This window comes from Rhinolophus ferrumequinum, chromosome 3 (assembly GCF_004115265.2).
Source record: "Rhinolophus ferrumequinum isolate MPI-CBG mRhiFer1 chromosome 3, mRhiFer1_v1.p, whole genome shotgun sequence".
Classification (NCBI taxonomy): Eukaryota; Metazoa; Chordata; class Mammalia; order Chiroptera; family Rhinolophidae; genus Rhinolophus; species Rhinolophus ferrumequinum.
The window spans coordinates 38684383-38711805 of NC_046286.1; the positions used below are offsets into that span (position 1 = coordinate 38684383).

General features: G+C 33.1%; 1 protein-coding gene across 1 annotated transcript in view; it reads right to left on the bottom strand.

Annotated features, from left to right (window-relative positions):
* The window catches only part of PHIP (pleckstrin homology domain interacting protein), a 117145-nt gene that overhangs the window by 80686 nt on the left and 9036 nt on the right, over positions 1-27423 (bottom strand). Inside the window, exons 5-7 of the mRNA XM_033102445.1 lie at positions 21300-21450; positions 21103-21201; positions 9644-9804 (exon numbers count right to left, since the gene is read on the bottom strand). Coding sequence (XP_032958336.1) covers positions 9644-9804; positions 21103-21201; positions 21300-21450 — 411 coding nt within the window. The remainder of the gene's footprint in view (positions 1-9643; positions 9805-21102; positions 21202-21299; positions 21451-27423) is intronic.

A 27423-nucleotide genomic window follows, 5' to 3' on the forward strand; every position in this document is an offset into this window, starting at 1 on the left:
AGACATTAGCTCCCTATCAGAGGTATTGTTTGCAAATATCTTCTCCCATTCAGCTGGTTGCCACTGTTTTATTGATAGTTTCTTTTGCTTTGCAGAAGCTTTTTATTGGATATAGTCCCATTTATTTATTTTTGCTTTTACTCCCTTTGCCTTTGATGTCAAATTCATAAAATCCTTCTAAACCCACGGTATTGAAATTTAGTACCTATGCTTTCTTCTATGTAATTTATTGCTTCAAGTTTTATATTTAGGTCTTTGATCCATTTTGAGTTAATTTTGTTGTATGGTGACATATAGCAGTCTAGTTTCATTCTTTTGCATGTGACTTTCCAATTTTCCCAGTACCATTTATTGAAGAGACTTTCTTTTCTCCATTGTATGTTCTTGGGTCCATTGCTGAAAATTATTTGCCCGTGTATATGTGGGTTTAATTTCTGTGTTGTCAATTCTGTTTTGAATAATATCTACATGTTGCTGCTGGGACTGAGGATTGGCATGGTGAGAAAAGTTGGGAGTAGAAAATGTAAGTGGAAATAACAAGAAATTAAGCGGAAGAGGTTTCATCTGAGGAACATAACAGTTGTAAATATCTGTTAAGGAGTTTGAATGACTGGTGAAGTAGCTACTAAAGAATTTTAAGTAGACAAGACATGGTCACCATACTATTTTAGCCACAATAACTTTTAAGAAAACCATGAGCTAGCAAGGTGCAAAGTTGAAAATACTTGTTTTGGAATTTATTTTTAAATCAAATTAAAATATTAAGCCAGTATTTAATGCCAAGGAAACATAAGACAGCTGTGGATCACTAGTCTCATTTTTCAGAAATGTAAAACTCTCATCATTACTGTGAAAGACTGCTCACTAGTATGTTATTAAAACTAGCATAAACTGAAAAAAAAAATTACAACAAAAAGAATATATAGCTTTAGTTTACTTAAATCCCCAAACAAAATGTGACACCAAATTAACAGTGCCTTTTTTTTTAAAAACATCAAGAAATCTTGTCAATGTAACAACAAAGTCAAGGAAGCTGAAAAAAGTACCTTATCTGTATCCTGAAAAAACAACGATGTAGATATTGTGAAAAGGCCTGGCATGGGACTTAAACAAACATTAGATTTGCCTAAGAATAAGAATTTAGTTTGAAGTACCTATAAATTTGCTTAGTCCACCACCACACCTATAGAAGCCATGCATACAATGATAAAACCCTGTGCCTTTAAGACAATCAATGCTCCTTAGCCTAGGATAGAGAAAATAAATTGAATCAGATACTTCAGAATCACTGTTATTTCTTTTAATACTTTTAAGTAGACTATGGAGATAGTGACACCAATGACTTTTCCTTCCAGCATACAACAGGATGTAACATTGTGGGCAGTTCCTTTCTTTTAGTCTATCCAAAAAAAAGTTGCTATTTTGTGAATCCCTTTCGGAAATTGCAGTTTATTTTCCAAATAAAGTTTGAGGTAAAAATCAGGTAAATAAAAACAAATATTGACATTCTCCATAGATAATGCTTAGGCAACATCTGGTACACATCTGGCTTTGGTATTCTGGTAAAGAAAAGCTCCACAAGTTTCTGCGACATTTTCTACTTTATCATGTATTTGGGTATCAAAATTCTCCTCAATCTCTAAAAAAAATGTCCTACCTACTTATATGAAAACATCATGAAAAAACTTCAGACACAGGGCTTTGAATCACTTAAATGCTATGTGAAAACTAAAGCAGAACCTAAAGTCTATCTATACCCCCCAAAGTTAATAGTTTCTGAAAGGCGAGTTTTAAAGGGTTTAATTGAACTACTTACTTATGCATTTATTTATTTAAACTAAAAGCTAGAGAAAGTACTTTACAGGACGGAACAGTAAATGACAATTTACTGTTTGACTTCTGCAAACAGAAAGTTTGACTTCTGCAAGTAGAAAACTACACACATTTGGAAACATTACAGCAGGTTACTTCTGCTCAGATTACCTTAAAATTATAAAGATCTCTCTCACCCTCTCACCTGCTCTCTCTCTGTCTTGTTCTGTCTCACTCCTTGTCTCTGTCTCGTTCTCTCTCTCTGTCTCTCTCACTAATACCGGGAGCCTATGCCTCTCTCTCCCACCTCGGCTAAGCCCGTTGTCTTCCCCAAGAACATTATCACTAATACCAGGGACCTAGGCTTCTCTCTCTCCCCACTCCTCAGCGAGGCCTGTTCTATTCCCTGAGAACGTATCACTAGTAAACCCTGCTTGCATATTAAAAAAAAAAGAGAAAGAAACCTTTCCCTACTAAGAGAAGCATCAATTGTGAAGACCAACCAAAGATTATTACCTTGACACGAAAATAAACGAAATTATGTAATTTTTTAACTTGTATCTTGGAGAATTTGATGCTCCTTGGCAGAAGCAACAAAGCAAACTCTAATTTTTCTTGCTATTACCACATAGCTTTGTAAGTCACATTTCATCTCTTGATGTCATTAGAACAAACAGAATTAAATGCCAAAAATGTCACGTATACTATTATGTATGCTACAAGATCATTTTCTTATTCAAGCTAAAAAGTACCCTGCCCTTCAGGCAGATAAAAATTGCTTACAATCTAAATTTAGTTCAATGCTTTTTTCAAGAAAAGACCATTGATTTTCTTTCTTACCAATCTATCAGATCTGTTTCATTTCCCTTACAAATTACCCTAAACTTCATTGTCAATCATTTCAACACATGCCCAGTTTTCTCACTCCCGGTCCACTTAAACCACCAATGATTTACCTTGTATCAGTCTAATCATCAGTTGCTCCGATTCTGCTCCCAGGATGCCAAGGACCGTTACAGAAAAGATAAGCACACTAAATCTGCAACATTGCAAATTCATGAATCCACTATTTATTGGGGGTCGGGGGGGTAAGGCTAATTAGCAATCATTTTTATCCCTAACTGGTCTCTCTTCATCACTCTTTTCCTGTTACCAGGCTTTATCACTCACCTCTAAAACCTAATCTCATTTTCTAACCAAGACTCTTAGCAGATAAAATATTTCGCATGGACAAGTAGGATCTGTTCATTGTGAATCCAATTAACTAAATATAGTCAAAATAAATTGCTCTTTATACATCCCATCTTCATCATTCTATTGATCTATCTATCCTCCTTAAAGACCAGTGCATATGAATTATCTCCTCATATCTTTAAAGTCAGGTTCTCCTAGTTCCTTCCCCTTCACTCACACAATTTTTCACAAATTTATCTTCTTATGAATTACCATACTCTAGCTCTCCTTTCCATTACTAACAAACTTACTGAATATTCACCATCATTCCTACACTACCTCTCATGCACTTTAAAAAAATAATTTTAAATTTCAAACTTAAGAGTTTTCAAGAATAGTACCAATGTCTTCCAAATCTCCATCACCCAGATTCATCAACTGTTAACAATTCACTACATTTGCTCCATCACCACCTTTCTTCCCTTCCTCTATCTTTCTATCTCTCTGTCACACACACACACTCTACCTCTAGTCTTTTGCTGTACCATTTAACAGTAGTCCGCAGACTTGATGCCTCATCACTTCTAAATATTGCAGGGTGTATTTCTATAAAATGAGGACACACATCTACGCAGGTTGGGAAATCAGTATTTATAAAACTGCTATTCAATCCTCAGGATCCATTCAAATTGTCAATTATCCCAACAATGTCTTTTCCTATTTGGCCCAGGATCCCAGGTGACATTTTAGTTATATTGTCTCCAGTCTTCTTCAATCTGGATTACTTCCTTAGGCTTTCTGTTTCATGTCCTCAGAAATTTATAAAGAATACAGACCCTTTCCATTCTGTAGGATGACCCTGAACCTCAGTCTATCTAAAATGTTTCTTCATGACCAGACACAGGTCATATTGACTTAGAATCCCACAGACAAGATGCTGTGTTTTTCTCAGTGCACCACTTTAGAGGACACATTGCCAACCCATCCCACTGCTAATGAAGTTAACTTTGTCATGTTAGTGTTTCCAAGGTTTGCTCCCTATAAAGTTGAAAATTTTTTCCTGTTTGATTATCTTGTGGAACATACTGCACAATTATGCCAAGACCTTCACACCAAGATCCTCTACCAATCTTAGCCTTCACTGATGACACACAAATGAATCAACACCATTATGATGGTTGTAAATCATCATTCTTTATAAATTATTGGCATCCTACTGTAAAGAAGAGTTTTGCCATCTCTCTCACTTATTCATCTACTTATTTGAAATAGAACAGACTCATGGATTCCTATTTTAGTCAACAGTAATACCGTGTTTCCCTGAAAATAAGACCTAACCGGACCATCAGCTCTAATGCGTCTTTTGGAGCAAAAATTAATACAAGACCCGGTCTTACATTATAGTAAAATAAGACCGGGTCTTGTATTAATTTTTGCTCCAAAAGACGCATTAGAGCTGATGGTCCGGTTAGGTCTTATTTTCAGGGAAACACGGTAAGATAGTCAAGGTCTCTGTCTTCACAGAGCTTAGTAAAAGATACAATAAAAAACAAGTTTTAAAAATAAGAACTCCAGAGAGTGAAACATATTGTAAGAAAAATTCAGTAATGAGATAGACAACGGTGGAGCATGGGGAGGGAAGGTAGTCAGGGAAGAGAGTCTAAGAAAGTGGTATTTGAACAGAGAACTGCTAGTAATCAGCCACAGGAATATTTTGGGAAGAGATAATTCCAGGCAAAAGGAATAGCTAGTACAAAGTCTCTAAGTCATAAATGGGCTTTGAAAGTTTGGAGTACAGAAAATAACCACTGTAAATGAAAAGCACAGAAGGGATTTTGTCCTACAGACATTTGTATGTATCTCCCCAATAGAGTCTGAGTTTCTTGAAAAAAGGTCATTTTTTTTTCCCTCTGACTAGTTGATTCGTTCATCATTTGCTGTATGCCTACGGTATGCACCAGATACTCTGTAAGACAATACAGTCACAAAAAGGTTTAAGAAAAAATCTTTACTATTAAGAAGCTCACAACTTAATAGAGACAGACATCTAAACAAATTTATTGCAACATAGTAGGAAAATATAATGGAAATATAAAGTTCAACAGTAGTGCTCCATATTCAGAAAACAGACTATCTTTTTTTTTTAACTGTCAAGCTTTTTGGAAGATAAGTACAGATTAAGTCTCTTCCGTTTTTCAATTCCCAGTCCCTCCTGAGTGCATTGTAATCTCACTCCCATCCCTAAATTTTTTTTTTTTTGTCAAGGTCATTAATAGTATTGCCAAATTCAAAAGATGTCTTTCAGTTGTAATTTTACTTTAGGCTTTCATGTTTCATGAAATACTAATCATTTGGCTTGTTAAGACACTACATTTTTAAAAATTTTTCTCTGGCCTCTTTAGGCAGCTTTCCTTGTCTTTGGCCTGCTTTTAAAGCTGAAGTTTCAGGCTTCTTTCATTACATACATAGTTAATTTCCATATTCACTGATTCCCAAGCTGAATCTTCTAGCCTGTATCTCACTGCTGAACTCCCACTGCCTGTTGAACATTTCTATTTGGCTATCCTCATGAGTATCTCAAATTCAACACGTCCTACCCTCACAAACTTCTTCACTTAAATCCCTACCCATATAAGTGACAGAACTTTCTAACCAGTCACACAAGTTAAAAACATGTCATCCGACACTGTTCCCTCTTAATTCCTCCCTATATTCAAATGAATTTCTTAAATCCTAGAGATTCTACTTTTAATCTGTTAATTCCATCCCTACTTCCACTGTCGATCTGTTCAAGCCCTGATGATTTCTTTCATGGATCACTGCCAGGAACGAATTCCTCCGTATACAGACTTAGTTTCAATCCATCCTATTTAATAATGTCAAAGGGATCATTACAAAGAGAAATTCTACTCACTCTTCTGTCTAAATTTGTCATTTTCTCTCCATTGCCTTCAGGGAAAAAAAACACTCCTTAATATGTCAAAAAAAATCTTGATGATTTTGTCCCCCACCATTTCTAGCTCATGCTTAATGATAAATCCATATTTATTCTTTGCCATATCAATAATACAGAATTGCATATTACATTCTCTCTCAGTTTATAAATGTCTTTCCCTAAATCTGCAATCTCTAGCTCAATTCAGCTGCCACTTCTCTAGAAACTTTCTCTTACCATTACCCACTACACACTGGATTAGGTCCCTCTCTCCTACATCTCAGTTTCTTATGCAAACTCTATCTTATGACATTGTATCAATATTATTTGTTGACCATCTATGAACTTACCAGGGACAGATACTATGTCTTTCATTTCTGTATCCTAAGTGTTTACAACAGTGGCTCCTAAAAGACTGAAGTTTGTTAAAGGAATGCACATAACCTCAGAGTCTTTATTATAACTTACTACATTTATGAAAATATTTTATGCTTCTTTGCCTTAATTTGAAGAGAGAGATACATTTTGTTTCTGAAATGGGGGGAAATATCTTTTTATATGGTCCTCAACATACTTTGGTATTCTGAGCGAATGGCTTCTTCCTGAGAGATAACTAACTTTGCTTTTCTTTGGTAAATATTATTTGAGGCAATGATTCTGAAATCATGCACAAAAGTTTAAAACCTAAGAGAGAACTGAAGAGCAAGTCGGACTTGGTAATTATGCTACCTTCCTCCCTGGATTCTTCTCACTATTCTACTAGGAAACATCTATTATTAAAATATTTCTAGTACAAAATACTGGCAAATTATCCTAATACGGAATTTATCAATTATAATGATTTCAGTTTAAATCTTGTATACTATTTATAAATAAGATCTTAGTTGGATAAGAAAATAAAATGGATAAGATTTATTTAAAACTATAAAATTAATAGCAGCAGGTAAAACTTAATGACTGCTTACTATATATCTCGTTCTATACTAATTTTATGCATTATTTCATGTAATTCCACAAAACTCCCATGGAGTTGGTACTATTGTCTCTTCCCCTCCCTCTTTTTTTAAGAGATGAGAAACTGAAGATTAAAGGGGTGAGGTCAGCTGTCCAAACTGCACTACAAGGAAGTGTGAGTTGAACTAAGAGCCCCTAATACCAAGCTGATGTTCTTAACCATTGTGCTATCTATACTGCCTCTGGCTGTTCCTACTCAGAAAGGACTCAAGAGAATTAGTCCCTTGGAAAAAGTTTTCAAATATATCTACGTAAGAACGTTAGAAATAAATGTGCAAGATCTTAAGATACCAAATACATAAATAGGAAATACCAGTTGGTCTATTACTGAATTGTTATTCCAATAAATACTAAGTGTGCTCTCTCACAGGAATCTTTCACTGGTCATTCATGATCTACTATCCTAAAGCCTTAACTTTATCAGTTTTCAAGGCTGATTTTTCAAATCATTAGTCAGAGGCTAGTGTGTTCCCAATGGAAAAGGGAACACCCAACAGCCATCCCACTTTATATGATATAAACAGTGAACACGTGTACCCTAAGAGCCACTTGAGATGATAATCATAAAAATAAAAGAAAATTTGAAATAACAGTGCTTTCATATCTTTGCCAGTTTTATCACAAGGAAACAAGTTGGAATCTAACTGCAAATTACCAATAAAAAATTACATACGAGAGTGACTTTGGCATAATTTTAATAAACTATCACCTATGTAAAAACATCAACATTTTCAGATTCTTGGTGAGACCATATAAAATAATACAGTGATGATTTTTTTTTCTTTATGCATCATCAACTAAAGGACAATAATCTGAAAACAGCTTCCTCTTCACATTCATTCCTGTTCCCAAAATCATGTGCTCTTAAAAGTAGGAATAGCAACAGGGGCTGCAAATTTTTTCTGTATAGGGCCAAATAATTATTTTAGGCTTTGCAGTCATAACTACTCAACTCTGTTGTTGCAGTATAAAAGCAACCATAAACAATACATGAACTGAGCATGGCTGTGTTTGAATAAAATTTTATTTACTAAAACAGGTGGCAAGCTAGATTTGACCCAGGGCAGTAGTTTGCTAACAACTGCTAGTTTAGAGTGGGGCTCTTTCAATCTTTCAACTCTGTACCTACCACTCTAACAAAATTCACGAGATAGCAAAAGCATACTATTTCACGGCATTTCCCTTCAAAAAACTCTAGATTACGTACCTAATTCAAATCAAAACACACGCAATGCTTCATAAAACACAACCACCAAATGCTTACCATCCTCATTGTTTTTAAAGAAAGAATTCCCACAAGGTACTTCACAAACAAAAAAAATTAAGTGAAAAGTTAATACATTTTTTATAATCTCAATGCAATGGCATACTTTAGACGCACCAAAATGAAGTACAAACACAATGTAATGCTTCTTTCTCATTACTTCAGTTTATTACTATTTTTGAAAATTCTTTTAAACATTAAAAATGCCTAATTTACTTTGTATTGAGAGTTGAATTTAGGTATTAGTATATTGAACCTGAAAAGGCTAAATGTAATTTTCAATTATTGAGAGCAAATTACTGTTGTAGGTATATTAAACACTTTAGCAAATATACAGATACCTGTTCTCCACTCTGTCAGAAATTTAAAATATTTCACTTTTATCTTGCTTTATGAAGAACAATGGAGATAAAAGAGAAGGTGAAAGGGGAGAGAATATAAGGTAGGAAATGATCTGCAAATGCCTGAAGTGGGTTAGAGCCAGGGAAAAGATATGTATAAAAATCTTTTCCTACATCCTGCTGTTTAACTGTTTTACAGATGACTGGGTGTATAAGTAGAGAAAAAGTAGATATAAATAAATCTCAGTTTACAAGCATGTTTACTTAAAAGAGAAATCTATAATTATCTAAACTGTGTAAAATCTGCAACTGGTCTCTTCAAAGACAGAGATAAGAATTTCCATTTTAACTTCCATTTCCCATTTTCTTATTTCAAAGGAAAGTAAGGGCTTTGTGAATGAGTGCAGTACCTTCAGCCCACAGGGTGGTATTTAATTATAAGTACAACCATATTAGTGTATAAGTATTACCCTTAGTGGACATAATAGTTAAGGCACCTAAAAATAAACTATTTCCAACAGTAATTTTCTTACTTAAAGTTGAAAAGCTCTGCTTTTCTCCATTCAACAAGTTAAAAGAAGCAATAACAAATAATCTCCAAGAGCCTCTTTGAATACATCACATAAAGAATGAGATGTTAAGGAAAAAAGGTAATAAGCAAAGCGTATTAGATATACTCAGAATTTTTTCTGTCACTATTTTAAGGAAATTTTCCCATAGACTAGCAAGTGGTTGTCTACAGATAATACAATAAGGTACATTTAATAATCTGTTCTAATTTGCTTATTAACACACGTTGGAAATGTCCTTGGTTTAGAATTAAAATTATGGTTTGACATTTTACAAAATGTCAAACTGCATATTTGATATAAGGCTGGATTCTCCATGATGCAGGACTATAATATAGCTATGACTGTGCTATAATGTCTTTCAGGAATTTTCCAAATTTGGATAAAGTCCAGCCTTAAGTAAAAGCTTCTGTTAAGCTAAATTAGCTAAATTTCCAGTTTTTCATTAAAAGAAAACAGTTTTATCTGAAGTTCAACTATAAGCAATGTTTCTTCAATTCTTCACACGAATTAAGACATTTTAAAAATTACTTACAGTAAATATCCGTCTGCCAGTTCGATCAAAAGTTACACAGTACACAGACGACAAGTGTCCAAGAATTCGTTTATGCATTTTCATGTGCTGATATACTGCAGTTGGAACAAGTCGCTCAAGCCTGTATTTCCCATTCAGCCTCCTTGAAAACAAAGTATCCGCTACCAAAGAAAAAAGGGGAAAAATAAATATAATTCAGATTAATTTTCTTAATTATCATCTCTTAAGAATTCACATATTCTAATTTCTCATGTGTTGGTAAAAATAAAGATGCTTTCTAATGTATATGGCTGCCAGTTAAATGTCTCCAAAACAGCCAATAAAACCACTTTGTTTCACCTGAAGTAAGTTAAGTTAGGTACTTTAATCCTCATTTTACAAATTCAATTAAATGACCTGTCTAAAGTCACTAAGTAAGTAAAGCACGAAGCTAGGATTAAAATTCAGACTTGTGTATTTTCTGGTCAGGGCTCTTTAAAAACCAAAATCATTTTATGTGATATTATTTCTTTAAAATGAGATAGGCTTTCTTACAAATGCAGTTAAAACGGGATCCAGTAATTTTTACTTTTCATCAACCAACAACTCCTGAACACTCTAAATTTGACATGCTAAATGATGTTTTAAAAAAATTTTACAAAAAAAATGACAGAGAAATAACTCATTGCATTATTTTGAAAAATAATTAAACTGGGGATCTTGCCAAACAACTATATAATGATACCTTCTCTAGAACCTATTTGCTCTTTTTTCAACTCACCCCTTTTAACCATCTTTCAAGATATGACTGAAATTTATCTTCTACCCCAAAGCCTGATATGCTGACTCCAGCCCAAAATATTCTCTTCCATCTAAATTATGACTGTACTTATTTTCTATACTGTTAATGATGGACAAAGTAGGTGTTCAATAAATATATGATGACTGATCTACAGGTACATTATTCACCATAGATTATTTTTTAATGTAAGGATTTTTTTCTGCCTGTGACTGCCATCTAGTACTACAAGCACTACAGTTTCTCACTTGAATTTACTCCCAAAGAAAATCAAAAATATATACAGAAATACTATTTAACCTAGATTAAGAGCCTAGCAATTAAAGTTGATAAAATACAAATATTTCAGCTATATCATAAAAAATATCAGAATTTTTTTAATCTACATAAAATAAATGTTTGCATATTTTTAAAAAATTTGAGTACTGGTGAGGTGATATATTGAAAAATGTTTTGCAGATTCTAAAGCAATAATATTTCAAGGAATAATTACATTATGCTTATCTGTTCTTTTATTACATCAATCATTTTATAGTCTAATAGAGTATCTCTCTTGCTGTTAGTTTTATGCAACAATATTTCAACATCTAAAAATATCTAAGATAAGCTGTAACAACTGTGAATCAACATACTTAGGCTTAAGCTAGTTATATTAATACTATAACCTAACAATGATTCAATAAGTTTCTAATAAGCCCTGATACATTTTTTCTTTATGCACAAAAATGGCCTGGTAAAAGACATACTCCTCTGGTGTTTTGGCTCCAAACTAATTTAGAGCAAGAGTCACACAAAACCAGACATCAATTGTCCTGATACAAATGATCTTAAACACTAAGGATCAATGATGTCTCAGGCTTACCTGTATGTTCTGCAGGAAAGTGACGACATATAACATAAACACTGACAGTGTTACCAAGACATAGTTTAATTCCCACCATAGAAAATTTACAAAATTCTCAAAATGTCATATTTTGTTAAAATATTTAACATTGTTCAGGTATAAAAAATGATTGTTAGAGATAACTACAATATCGAAACTACTATTTTAATGATGATCAAGAACTTGAGTATGTCAGAATTTTTAAAAATGAATTTGTTATGAAGACCATTTGAAAATCAGAATACATGAAGAATTTTCTAAACAAAAAATACTTCCCTTAAGTAAAGAGAGAAAATGCTACTGCTCTCTTAAACAGTTTTCACCGAATCTTTGCCTAAATTGGAATTAAATCTTTATTTTCATTTTGGGAGTCAACTGAAAAAGAGACTATCCTTTTCGAAAAGTTACTTTACAGTCAACTTTTCAAGTAAAACTTTCCAGAAACATAACATTAAGTGAAAAATACTTATAGTTAAAACTATTTTCCACACTATTCTTTGTTGTGGTTCGTTACCAATAAACTACTGAATATCTACACTCTGACTGTTTCCTAAGGGAGGAGGTACCCAGCAGAGACCTCCTTCTCAATCAAATTACGAACCTATCCAACATTCCTATAATACACAACCTAGAGAGAGAGAAGTATGTAGTTTCCAGGTTATGAGTTAGTAATTCAAACTGGATACAGGGAGTTAGAAAAACATATATATAAGTATGGTTCAACAGTACAAGTTCAACTGAGGAGACTGAATTTGAAGAAGGTCTGACCAGATCGAAAAGGCAGAGAATTTTTACAAAGGTAGAGAAGAGGATGGTCTAGGACTCCCATTTAGTGAACTCACATTTTCTTTTACTACACCGTTTGTATAATGTCTATCTTCCTTATCAGATCTTAAGTAGTTTAAGGATAGAAAATCTATCTTATTCATATTTCCTACAACTGAGTGTAGAACCTATTAAATTAAAAAGTATATAAATGAATAGTAGTTAATAATAAGATACAAAGATGATTCAATTTAATTTATAGTTTTATGGCAGAAAGGCAAATGGCAATTATTCACTTTCTGAAGAAATTGTTAATAGACTAATTGGATTTTTGAGTAAAAAGGAAATGTCTCTTGGACTATAGGAACTCCTTAAATTTTATTAAACTAGAACATCAATTTTCTAAATGAGCATGGTGAAACAGATAGAAGAGGTCACAAAGGAATAAGGTCTTTATATGATATTATAATAGTTTAACCTTAAATCAAGTAGCATATATGGCTTTGGTTTAAAAGTACATTTATTTTCATAAGTATGGTGATGGGAAATATTCTTAAATTAAGCCTGACAAAGCAAATGTCTATTTTCTTCACTTGGCAAATTCTTACCCTCCAGGACCAGTTAAAATGTCACCTCTTCTAGTAAGACTGTAGTGAATTTCAAAAGCAACCTAATTGGTCGCCCTGCAACATGACTCCTCTGCTCAAAACTGCAATACTCTTCATTTCATTCAGAATAACAAATTCATTACACATCAGTCTACCAAAGCCCTGCATAATCTGGTCTCCCATTACCTCTCTGACCTCACCTGCTACTTCTTACCCCTTACCTGGTCTGCTCCAGCCACTCTAATCTTGCACATTCTTCCAACACATCAGGTATGCTCCTAATTTAGGGTTTTTGCATTGGCTGTTATCTCTGGTTTGAATATCTCCCCTACATGGCTGGCTAACTCCTTTGACCTTTTCTCAGATGTCTTATCGCATCAGGTTAGATGCCTAACCTGATCAGTCAATTGAAAATTGTAACCCATTGCTTACCACGACTCATAACTCCTAATCCACCTTTATGCAGCCTTTGTTCTTTTTCCATCACTTATCACCTAGTGCTATACATTTATTTGCTTATTATGTTCACTGTTTATTTCCTGCTTCCCCCCACTATAACATAATAAGCTCCATATGGGCAAAATTTCGTCTGTTTTGTTCTTTGATTAGTCTAAGAGCTGACAATGGTATCTGGCACTTAGATGATCAATATATATTTGGTGAATTTAACGAACAAATTACATGTGAATAAAACAACTAGATTTAGGAATAAAACAAAAATGAAGGATTTCTTTACCATACAGATTATAGATGCAAAATATGTATCTCTAAATAGTTCTTCATTTCAACTGTCATGCTAAATGGATTTAATTTGGAAGGAAAGGGAGAAGTAAACATATTTACTCAATTTTCCTAGTAAATAGACCAGTAAATGAAATAAACATTCCAGAAATCACTGTTATCCATCTCAAATATCAGTCTCTTCAAGTGTCATTCGAAGCAAATCATTCAGAAGAGTCTCTGAAACAAAATCTATGTACACAAGTCTACAAAACTAATTATTGAGATAAACAAAAGGCCACAATTTCTTAAAGACAGAGGTAACTGTGTATGTAGCTAGCCAGTAGTAGGTTCTTATCTTTTACTTCTCAAGGCAATAGGATGATTAAGTCAAATTCTCCCACAAATCACTTTCCCAGTTCACACCTAATTATTTTTCAAGAATTGATTTCTCTAATCATAATACGAATGCATATTCAATGTTGAAAATTAAGAACACACAGAAGAAAAATCCCTAATTCTAGCACCTAAAGCAATCATTTTTAAAATTTTGCAAAGATTTCCCGCATAATCAGCATGTTAACAGTTACGCTCTATTCCTTAGTAAGAGCTAGGCTTTAAGTTCAACATCCTGGTGTTCAAATTTAACACTGTGGCTGACTGCAAGAAAGTTAACCTCTCGCTCAACTTCAATTTCTCCAATCCTATTGCTAGAAACATTTTCCACAATATACTTTGCTTTCATATTATGCTGGTTTTTCTGACATCTCAAGAGTTCACAAATTTTACATAGCCAATTCTACCAATATTTTCCCTTTCTTTTATAATTTCTTTACTTCTTTAACATAAAGAGTCCTCCTACCAGCCAACAGTATAAATATCCACTTACATTTTCTTTTACATTTTTGTGGTTTCAATTTTTCACTTAATTCCTTAGTATATCTGGAGTTTTAGTATATAATATGAAGTGAGTCTCTAAAGATTTTTTCCTCTCCCAAATAATCAACCATTTGTCCCAGACTTTTCATTACTTCTCTATTTTATTACATTGTGAGTAAATTATCTTACATATATTTCTGTGCCAAGTCACTGACAGCATGTCTATTTACATGCCAGTTTTAAAATTTTAATTTTGTAATTAATGATGTAGCATTTATCTGGCTATTAGTCTTCATTATGTATCCATTTTAAGATGTCTTAGTCTTGATAATTCATTATCTAACTTGACGATCACTGAAAGTTTCTTTAAAAAAAAATTTGTTGAAAATATAACTTCAATTTCATTCACTTATAAACAACTGACATCTTTCTATCTAGGAATAGGATGCTTTCTTCCTATTTCTGGGACCAAGTTTTCAATGCAGATGACTTTAAAAAAAGATTAACATAATTACCATAGTTTTTCTCACAATACAAACCTGTACCATTTGAATCAAGTTTCGAGGAGGAAAAATAAGCAGTTGCCAGAAAAGAGCATCTGCAAAAACCACGTAACTACTTTTTTAAGACAGCAGAAAAATACATAAAAAATCTCTGCAAATAAAAAAGAACTGAAACAGAAATACCATTATCTCCCTCAAAAATTTTTAGAATTTTTTCTCCTTCTGCTAACTACTTTGTAAAATGGACAAGGACACATGGTACAACTGCAGTCAATTATCCAAGACCAAAATTAACCATCGTTAAAAAAAGACGAACTGGGAAAAATTTAAATTACTATGAATTAACAAAAATGTAAAGGGTTTTTTTTTGTTGTTGTAAATGTTTTTAACTGTTAAGAGCAATATAATAGTCTATACAATGTCTACTCCAATGTAAGAAAGCTGTTCCCCCTTAACAATCAGAAATGAAGGATCCCAGAACTACCCTGTTTCCCCGAAAATAAGACCTTGCCGGACAATCAGCTCTAATGCGTCTTTTGGAGCAAAAAATTAATATAAGACCCGGTATTATATCATATCATATGATATCATATCATATCATACCCAGTCTTATATTACAGTAAAAGAAGACTGGGTTTTATATTAACTTTTGCCCCAAAAGATGCATTAGAGCTGAATGTCCGGCTAGGTCTCATTTTAGGGGAAACATGGTAGTTATAATTTATCAATAACTACATAAACAGTTCCTAAATTAAAGGACAAGAGAGTAAATTCTGGATAATCAGTACCTAAGTTTCATTTTAATCTCCATGATCTGTGTGAATAAAGGCATTCTAAATGTAAGATTAATGACTCATAACTATAAAACAAGAGTTTGGAAGCCTATAAACTAAACCCGAGTAAACTACAAAAATATAACAATAAACATATCAGCAAGACCATATGAAAACAAATTCCAAACTGCTTTACCTCTTTAGACAAGGGTATTGGTTCCAGAACCCCCAGGGATACTCAAGTCCCTTTTATAAAATGGCATAGTACTTGCATATAACCTATACATACCCTCCCATATACTTTAAATCATCTCTAGATTACTTGAATACAATGTAAATGCTATGTAAATAGTTGTTACACTGTATTGTTCAGTAAATAATAACAAAAAGTCTACACCTGTTCAGTACAGTACTCAACCCATGGATACAGAATCCTTGGAAATGGAGGGCAACTGTAGTTTTCCGAACAAAATAATACTATGTCCATAATCAGGCACTCAGAGGGCAATTTCTAAATAGAAATGACCTTCCAAGTTCATTCCAAGTCCAAAAACGTTGTCTATATATGGTGTTGGTAATTTCAGAATTTCTATCAGACAGATATATTGTGTGGTAATTAAGGTATTTGATAAGGTGTAAAATTACATAAAACTGTATTCATTTTGAAGAACCATAAAAATGTTCTAATGAAAAGGAGACTGTGGAGGTCACAAAAAAATAGCTATATAATTCACTAAAAGAGAAAATATAGCATGCCAGGAGCCAAATACCTTGAGAAAATGGCTAACGAAAAGTCACCAGGGGTTGGAGCTAGAAAGAGGTTCTTACTAGAAGGACTTCTAGAATCTAAAAATAGAAAAAGGCTTATTGCTGCAATTAACAATGTATGTGAACGTCAAAATACAATACTGTACAGAATGGGGGGAGAAAAAAGGCTACAGAAACTATTATGATTTGTAGCAGGTTTGGAAAATAAATGGCTAATATGTACTGAGTGCTTTACTACATGCCAGGCACTGTTCAAGGCACTTTACATATATTCTCATTTAACCCTCATCCATATTTTAAGGTAGGCGCTACAGTTACTCCCAATAAGGGAATACTCCTTACCAATAAGAAAACTAAAAGACAAAATGTAACTTTCCCAGAGGTGATGCTCAGGTCTGAATTCAGATAGTCTGATTCTAAAGAGCACACTCTTACCATGCAGGCTATGTAGACAAAATATTAGAAAAAAAGATTGAAAAGAAACACGCCAAAGTATTAATAGTAGGTAACCAGTGAGATGAACTGATTTTTGAGCCATTCTGTTTTCCAAGTTTCCACATTGAGTATATATTCATTCTGATTAATTTTTAATTAAACAAAGTATAGCTCAATTTACCAAAAGGAACTCAAAAGAGCAATATGGAAAATCTTAATTGTCTAAAGAGATTAACTTAAAATCAAAGGCTGAGAAAAACAGGACCAGGGATAAAAATACAAGGAATTTAAGTGTATTTAATCATAATAAAGGAAACCCTAAAGACTAAGTATATTAAAGTATTTGAATGTATACTATACTACGTACAGAGAATAACTACTGCCTATTTGACAATAGATTGAATGATATGCTACAAAGAATTCACATCTGATTTGATTCGAAAGCCATAAAACAATAAAAAGGGCCATCAATTTTATTTAAGTTTTGTTTCTAATGTATCAGAGTTCAGGTTCAATTTTATTTGAGAAGGAATTATATAAACAGGAACTTGTAATATTTAATTCACTATAGAGCCACAATTGTAAAGCTTGCCACAATAATCCTTCTGAAATTACTAATATAGATATTAGTAGGAAATAATAACCAAGTATTCATAATTTGAGAACTGGAGATAATCTGGGAAATAATACAGGTTGGTGTATTTCTACAGCACCATCTGGTCTCTGTACCATCCTGCACCAATAACTTAAACAACTGACCAAAATAGAAACAAGACAAATAAATTTCCGTAACAGTAACTATAATGAACAAAAGCCCCAAATTTAGTTAAAATAGGAGGAGGCTGCAACGTTAATCAATCCTGTAATCAGCTTTTTGTCCACAAAAAAAAGGAGGAAGGCAAGAAAGAATGGAAGAGTAAAGGGAAATTATCAATTAGAGTAAGTCAAATACAGCATCATAAATATGGCAAAATATAACAGTGACAATTAGAAGGGAAAAGAAACTTCTCTTCAAAAAAGAACTCAGGATTTATTAGCAAAATAACTCATTAAATGATAACTGTAGGAAGAAAGGGCACAAAGTAACATTTATTGTCATCTACTTTGTGCCTCACTTTGCTAGCTCATTTAAGCCTCCAAATAACCAGATTTGGTAGGTATTATCCCATTTTATAGATTAAGTAATGAAAAAAATAATTGCCTAAGGCCACACATCTACACTAAAACACAGTCAAGATTTGATCTAAATTTACGTGAATCCTTGTTGCCTTTGTTCAAACTACTTTTCTCAGAGAAAAATATAAAGGTAGACGAGATCTAAGACTTCTTTTAATGCACAGGCTTCTTAGCATTAACGGGATGTTTGTGAGGTAAACTTTTTGTCAAGGCAAAATAGTTTCCTTACACTCACACATTCTAAGAATCAGGTTCCCCAATACTCCTTTATCCCTCCTCACCAAGACTAAAACAAGTAAAACAACAAAGATATGGAAGTACCTAGGCAAAATAACAAAAAAAAAAATGAGTATGGAAATCCTAGAGATAATAGTTCACTTCATTAATATGGTAAATGTAAAAAAATAAATAAATACAAACAAGATAATTAGCAGAAGATTGCATTACTATATTACAATCTTTTTCACAAGATAAACATGCATTAAATCATTAAATGAATCTCCAAATTTAACTTTAAAAAGAGCTTTAATGTATCTAAGTATATACTTTCCTGATCTCAGCCAACCTATGTCATTTATTATTTAAGTAGAGTTTATTATCGTAGGCAAATGCAGAGTAAATTATATCTGAAAACAGGCATAATGTGGTTAAGGAGATTGGAAAAAGGACAATACCAGAAATTCTTTAATACCTTTGAAAGTAAGTGCTGCTATGCCAAGTACACATTCACATATGTCTTCTAAAAGAAATTAATTAGAAGCTGGTGATAACAGATTGGTGGGATCTTTGGGGGTTTGTTTGTTTGGTTTTGCTTTTGAAAACATTATTAAAGGGGATTCTAGAGTGCTGGAAAGGAGATGACCACTTTGGTTCGCCTGTCCCGAGAATGAATGCCACTTCAATTTTCACAATTTACATCATGGAGTAGGAGGTACAAAGTAGTCAGGATTTACAAGCAGACAATAAAATAAAATAGGGTAAGAAAACACTGCGATAAGCTCAAGAGTCGCTTTTTAAATTGTATAGTTATGGGTTTTAATGTTCCAAGTTTAATGAATTGATAACCCAGTTCACTAATATACCTTAAGTTTCTAAAAATCAGCTTCAGTTTTCTTCCTTACCTCAAAGCTATCATTGGACCAAATCTTGCTTCTTCCAGCTATCTATTTTCACTCCTTCCCACTTCTGAAGTTTTCTTGTCCTACCCCAGTTCCTCAATTACATCAATTACCTACTGCCTCTTCATTTAATATTTACTATTGCTGAGGAGTTGGGTCTGTAAAGAGCAATAAAACACAACCTATCCTACGGGTGACCAGTTAGCTCCGTTGGTTAGAGCATGGTGCTGGTAGCACTAAGGTTGCTGGTTCGATCCCCACATGGGCCACTGTGAGCTGTGCCCAAAAACAAAAAAAAGAAAAAACACAATCTATCCTTCAGAACCTAACAATGTAGTAGAAAAAAACAAAGGTAAATAAATAGCTACAACTGTGTGACAAAAGCTCCTATATTTTAACTCATCCTTCTTTCAAGAAAACCATTCTACCCACTCGTATAATTTTCTAAGTGCAAATGTGCTCTAATGTCTCAAATCCTTTGTTTTTTTAAGAGTTGTTCTTTATAGTAAGATTATACGCAGAAATCATTATTTAACCAGGGTCATCATATGCTTAAAAAAGAAATATACTCATGATTACCCACCATATAAATATCACATAGGATACCTTTGGAAAACAGGTCAGAGAAAACAATCCAGAATGCATCACAGAGACAAAAAGATGTAAATCATAAAAGAGAGAGTAACAGAAGGTAAAATGAAAAAGTCTAGCATCTGTTTAACTGGAGTCCCAGAGGAGAGGACAGAGAATGGAGTAAAGAGGATATATTAAAAGATAATGGCTGAGAAATTTCTGATGCCAATAAGACATTATAAACAAGCCTAAAAAATCTCAAACAAGATAAATTTAAAAAAATTGACACCAACATATATCACAAACTGCAGAAAACCAACAAGAAAATCTTAAAAGCAACCAGAGAAAAAGATCATTTTCCCAGTTGTGACAGATAGTAAATTTAAACCCAAATATATCAGTAATTACACGTAAAGGACAAAATATGCCAGAAAAAACACAAACATCATTATACTGTATTTTTAAAAAGTCACTTCTGTGCTATTTTTAAGATATGGAAAATAAAAGGCTACAAAAAGGTTGAAAGTAAAACAATGGAAAAATATATATATAAACATAAACCAAAAGTTATGCAAAACTGTAATATTGATGATTATTAGATTGGTGCAAAAGTAATTGCGTTTTTTGTAATTATTAACCTTTTAAACCGCACTTACTTTTGCACCAACCTAATAGCATAAGTATCCAGAAAAGGAAAAAATAAGGATTTGGAAAGATGGAAGAAAGAAGGGGAATAACATTCCTGACTAGGCAGGAGGGTGGGGGTGGGACAAGAGGCTATGATTAAAACACGAAGGTCCTGAAATTCAGAAGCTTAGACTTGGTGATAGAAGAAGTATGACACCATTAGAATATCTTAACCTCTTTATACTACCTTGATAATAAGGGTGACATAGCAAAGGTAGAATTAAATAAGATTAATATTACACTGTTATTTGTAAGGAAGAGACGGAGAAGATATCAGAAGCAAGAGACTAGTTGGAGGATGTGTAGTAATCCAGGTAAGACAAAGGCCTGGTAAGGTAAAAGGGATGAATCTAGTAGGCATTTCAAAAAAAAGCCCTATCTGCATCAGTTTTCGTTCTTTGAAATTTTAAAGGCAAAAAAAAATGCACTATACTTTATAAAAAATAACCAAACTTTTTGTTTTCCACCATTGTACCTAATAATGTGTATTATGATACAGTTGCCCATTAATCAACCTATAATATACATAATAAACAATTTTTGTAAAAATAAAATTCCAATGAACTAACTAGCCAGCATCAGGTATAATATATACAATCCACAATTACATATTGTAATTTCTTCACCGTTAAGATCACTGATGTAAGAAAAAAATCTGACAGCTTTTTCCTCTTTGAATGCTAATGTACATAATATGAAATTCTCTGATTTCACAGTAATTAAAAAACATTTTTATTTTCAAAAGCTCTTTACCAAGAGGATATCAACTTGGTAATGAACTTAAACAACTCACCAATGCTCGGTGGGCTACCATAGTTAATTGGAGACTCAGGTGGTCTTCCACAATGCAATGCAGCCAGAGCAGATCCTTTCCACACAACATGCTTGCAACCTATGAAACACACACAGTTTTATGGATAAAAAGATAGGAAGGACAAAAGAAAAAAGTGAGAAGAATAATGTCTAAATCCTATTAGAAATTTTTCATACTTTTATTTGTGCGTAGCAAGGACTGTCTTCCAGCTCCTAATAAAGTTTGTACTCCAGGAACACTTTGCGGAATTTCTTGTTCAAGAAGAGGTCCTAGTCGATGACATATTTGCAGCAAATGATCAGGTGCTAAATGTCTGTAATACTTCACCTATTGTATGAAAGACATATAAAATATTTGCTAAATAAAGTGATGTAATTCTTTATAGCAAATAAAATATACTTTTAAAAATACAGTAATTGGTTCTGGCTAGTCAACATCTTATTTTACCTAGAAGAAAACTTCACATTTACTATGTAAAACCACCCGAAATCACAGAATAGCTACCCCAACCATCATTTACTCCAAAGGAGGAAAAATACTAAAGAATTAATGGAATCTAAATATAGCAAGCTATACATTAACAGATGTTAGTCAATGCAAATATTGAATGATGAAAAAAAAATACAGCATTATAACCTAAAATGGTCTTTTTCAGTTTAACATTTTGATTTTCAAAAACTTCCAACCAAAAAAATCATCCAACTATAAATGTTTTGTATCCTTGATATTAGAAAGAATATATCCAGAATGAAGTATTAAACAAATTGCTAGTTCATGTTCTCATTACAAAATTTAAAATCACTTATATAACATCTAATGCTGAATTTTAGAATTTATTTACCAAAAACCTTACAGAGAGAAAGGCCAAATTCCAACTATTAATTTAGACATGTTTAGACTATAAAATAAATCTACCTACTACAAAATGATTGACCACTTTTGGAACAACTTCGAAATACTGCTTAATTTAAGCTAGAATTTGAAAACCAAGATATGAAATGCTAATATTTTTACTATGTACCCCAAAAGTCTTTTTAATAAATAGACAGTATTTGCATAGTAATCTAAAGAGAATTAAATGAGAAAGCACATAATTTTATCACTTTATATTTAGGTTATCAAGTTACTAAAAATTTCTCACTGTAGTGCTCTAGTACAGCTGTTCTCAAAGTGTACTTGTTCTGGGAACCCCTAGGGGTTCCTTAGGCAAAAACTACAAATACTAAGTCATTATTTGCTTTTTCACTCTCATTTTCTCAGGAGTATAGGGTCGTTTTCCAGAGGCCACATGACATGTGATGTTGCAACAGAATGAATGCAGAAGCAGATTTAAGAATGTCTCTCTTAAACCAGACATTAAATGATCCTCAAAATGTAAAACAATGCCACTCTTCTTACAAATTTGTTTTGGAAAATTGTTATTAAAAAATTACTTATATTAACATGAAATGAATTTATTATATTTAAATGGATAAAATTTTAAAATTTGTTTTACTATTTAAATGATAAATCTGAGATTATAATCCATATAAACAAAAGAACTTCAATAATTTTTATTAATATAACAGGGTTCTAAGGCCAAGAAGGTTAAGAACTGCCACTCAAGTTCATTTAGTAACAGCAATTTTAGTATGAATTCTTTATGAATAGTTGATTTGGGGGGAGAGGGGGAAGTGAGGGTTTAAATTACTTCACTCCATCTTGTATATCTGTTATACTCTAACTGCAGAAAGACCATGAATGTTATTTCTAAAAAGTTAGCTAATATTCATCCTTCTAAACTGAAGCCAATTAAGAGGAACTTACTTTACTTTTTATCATAATACACTCCTGTCATGGAGACAACATGGAGCCATATTGTCAACTTTGTAGGATAATTCAAAACAGTACAGTCTGGCAGACAGTAGATGGTCAATAAGTATTGACAGAATGAATACTTCTGAAAAAAGGTTCTAATACAAATTATACATACTCCATCTCCACTTTGGAGATTCACAAAGCACAATGACATTAAAGCCTCTGAAAAATCCTGAGATAAAACTAATTTTGTTTAATGTATAATTTCCCAAACTCAGTTAGCTATAGGTTCCTTTTTTCTCCTAATATCATCTTGAGTCAAAACATACTTTTTCAAACACTAGTATGATTAGCTAAACAGAAAAAGTACTCAGAAGAAAATATATCAAAGTATGGATTTTTACAATTATATTTTAACTTTCCCTAATTTGCTTAAAAATAAAATTTAAAAGAAAAAAATCTAGAATATTTATAGCGTCCCTTCCAGTTCTAAATTTGAATATAATTATTCTAATGTAACTTCTTTAAATTGATCAAAATTCCTGTTAAAAATTTTACTTTAACAGAAAGTTCATTACTTATTAACGTTAGTTTTGTGATGATCCTATTTTAGAGTCTTCTGATAAAATACATTTCAGGTAATGAACCTGAAAATCTTCATAGCAGAATCACATATTTTAATAAAATATTATGATACATTTTTCCCCCCTAGATCTTTCCTTAATGGTTTAGTATATTTCAATTTTTCAAAAATCAACTTTCATTTTAAAGTTAGAAGAGATACTTTCATTTCTTAAACTCCTCATGCTTTCTGGTTTTTGAGACTTTACACAAGCTGATCCCTCTGCTGGAAATCTTCTTTACCCACCCACCTCCATCCACATCGCATTCTTTTTCATGTCTCGGTCTATGCCTCACTGCCTTATGTGACCTGATACACCACCACTGCCCCTCTTTTTGGACATTCTATCTTTGTGTTTCCATAACACATTATACGCCTTCCCAAATATTCCTTTACCCCTCTCCCCAGCACTTCCTAGTACTTATGCCATATTAATTGTTTTTAATACACATATATTTTGATACCTGGACCTCAGTGGGAATCTAATGACAGTTATGATCCTCTTCTCCAACCCCCCCTCCAAAAAGCACACATATAGGCCTTACCATAATCTTGCCCTGTTTGCGGGGAGGGGGTGGTTTATAAAACCCCTGCACTATACTAAAATTGCCAATTTACTGGTCCATGTTTTGCATAGACATGATTTAGATTTTGTTTACCTTTCTACTCGTACCTAAATGTAGTACTTATAGTTAAGTGCTTAATAAATTGTAGGATAAATGAACATATAAAAATATGCAAAAACCACTGACATCTATCTAGCCATTAAATGGTGAAGTTCTTTAAGTTCTGAGATCCCAGAGTCCAGTTCCAGATTCTTTTCTTTTCACTCTATACTCTCTCCTTGGACAATCCTTATGTCAATGATTCCCAAATTTACATCTATAGCTTACGCTTTGCCTATCAAACTTTCTTAAAAGATAATCTCTCTTTGGAGTCTCCAAGCCTCAATTCAACATATATAAAACTGAAACCATAATCTTTTGGGGGGATAGCAACACCCCCCAAAAAATGTCCCCTACCTTGGTGAATGGCAACACCATCTATCAGTCTCAAAACAAGAAGTCAGATTTTTCACACTGCCCATTCCTCCCTCCCACCTCATTCCCAATATCCAAGCAGTTTTACCAAGTCCAACTGACTTTTCCTTCCTACCCTTAAATCTATCTCCCCCCCATCTCCACAACAGTCCAATTTCAAATCACCTTTACGATAAAGTCCCATTTTTTCCACATCCACTCATGCCTTCTACCTCATTCAAATCTATTCTCTATTTGCATTAGAATGCTCTTTCCAAAACATCTATCTGGTCAAGTCACTCCTATTTAAAACACCAGAGGCTTTCCTTGCTCTTTGGAGATCCAAATCCTTAACATGGTCTACAAGGCCTGAAATGCATTTCTGGTCCATTCCTATTTCTCTGCTTCATCTGGCACATTCTCAACCCTATACCCTCCAGTCCCCATTTTCCACATTTAAACACACTTGCCTTCTTTCAGGTTCTTTACCTGCACTTTCTTCTGTCAGGCTTTTCCCATGTGGTGTATTTTTCTGCATTCCCTCACATCCCCTTGTACAGACAACTCTTCTATGTGCTTCACATGTTCCATCCACTGTAACTTCCTTTGTTTTTCTTTACTCTATTCAGTCTTAGTGTGTTATCTTGGTTGCACACACTTGGTGACTTTTTCTTAACTCATGTATGATTATACAATTAAAAGTACAATGATCTAATGCTTTTCTTCTCAATTTCATCACAGACTAGAAGAGAACTGGGACCACATCTCCTTTTGGTCCCAACAGCATCACACACACAATACTTCTTTTAAGAAATAAAAATTATCTTTTGTGACTGTCTTTTTCTGAATACTATTCTTCATGAATGTTAATCCATGTCACTATGGCCAATATTTAAAATGCAAAAACAAATTTAAAAAACTTAAAATAACTGATTTATGGCTATACATAATAATTTTTAATTTTCCAAGTAGGAAGAACCCCTATCTTTAATACTAAGCTTTTCAGTTTGAATGAACATTTATACTAATAAATAATTAAAAGAAAATTAAAACTGAAGGGAAAACTTAACATGATATTGTAATGAAATTCCTTATCCAAAATGTCTACATTTGGATTTTCAGTAATTGTTTATACACTATTATTTGGGAACAACCAAACTTGACATCTTCAATTCTAATATACCCATTACTTTCTATGACCAGAGCTTCTTTCAAGCTCTTTAGATATTCAACACCCAAAAATTATAAAGTTATGTGTGATAAATATTAATAACACTAATATAGCTAACAAAGTGGCTGCATAATAAGTGCGCGCCTGTGGTTAAGTGTGGTAAGTTTTACATGTAAGAGCTCAATTATTTTAACAACCTTAAGAGGTATGTACTATTGTTTATCCTTCTGTACCATAATTTATTATTAGGAATAATAATAGTACATACTTCTTAGGGTTGTTAAAATAATTAACAACCTTGTCAAGGTCACACACAGTTAGTGGATGGAAGAGATGAGTCAAACCAAGGCAGTCTAACTCCAGAGCCCATATTCATAATGCCCCCCAAAGTACTCACTGCCTCAAATACACACGTATGTATATATGAATATGCAAGTAAGCTATAAAATAGGCATTTTGAATCATTTTCAACAGACAACTGAGCCAGAAAAAGAAACGTTTTAAAGTTCAATCTCACAACTAAGCAAACTAGTACAAAAGCATAAATTACTATAGATAAAAGGGAACATTTTAAAAATCTAAGGATAGAAGAAGATAAAACTACACTAATAAAGTGACAGCATTAAATACTCTCTCCCACAATGGCTAAAGGAAATCAATGTGATCAATCCAATTTACCTCAGTATTTCTAAGACAAAAATTCTAAATTCTTAAAGTGAGAAGCAAGGTACACTAAAGGGTTAATACCATAAAATTTATGAGTACAAATATAAAATAAGAATTTTTTAAAACGCACATTTATCAGTAGGGCTCCACTGTTAAATCCACACCCCTTTTGATAAACATTCCATCTCCTCTCCCACTAAGATGCAAGAGCCTGCTTTATGGATGCAAATCCCTCATACCACCCCACTGAGATTCACTCTTAGACCAGTGGGCTAGTCAGAGCTTTTCCTACCTTCTCATAGCCCCACCCCACCCCCAATCCCAGTTGAGAATCACTTGACATGGTAGCAATCTTTGGTTAGTCCGTAACTAATAGTTAAAACTTAAATTAAACAAAGATATCCTCTTTTGTAAATATGTTGTTACCTAGAGCAGAAGTCAGCAAACATCTGTAAAGGGTCAGATGGGAAAGGATCAGATGGTAAATATTTTAGGCTTTGGGAGCTACTATCTCTGCTGCATATGTATTTTTTAAAAAACTTTTAAGAACTGTTAACTTGAGCTCAGAAGCCTTGTACAAACTGGTATCCTGCACCATTTACCCACAGCAGCCATAGTTTGCCTACTCACATCTAAGAAAGATCCTTGGTTCTAGCAACTTTTCCAGCAGCAGGGGCAATACAATTTTGTTAAACAGGCAACTCTGCTCATGCCTTGTCTATCTTGGTTCAAATCATAAATCTGTATCACTCCTTTCTCAGATTGTATAGATAAAACATTTCTAGAATTGTCAATTACAATTGAATATTATCTTCTGAAAAAGTGAACTGTAGCAAGGAAGGACAAGAAAAGAAACTGAGCTCTTTGAGTGGTTTATTCTCCTGCATCTTTGGCTAAATCAACCTGCTTCTACTTGGTATGCTATTTGATATAAACAGCCATCCTTTCCAGCCAAGAAAATTTTATTATCAGTGGAAGGTACTGTTAAAAGGTAAGTGTTATTAGTGGAAACAGAATATCAAGAA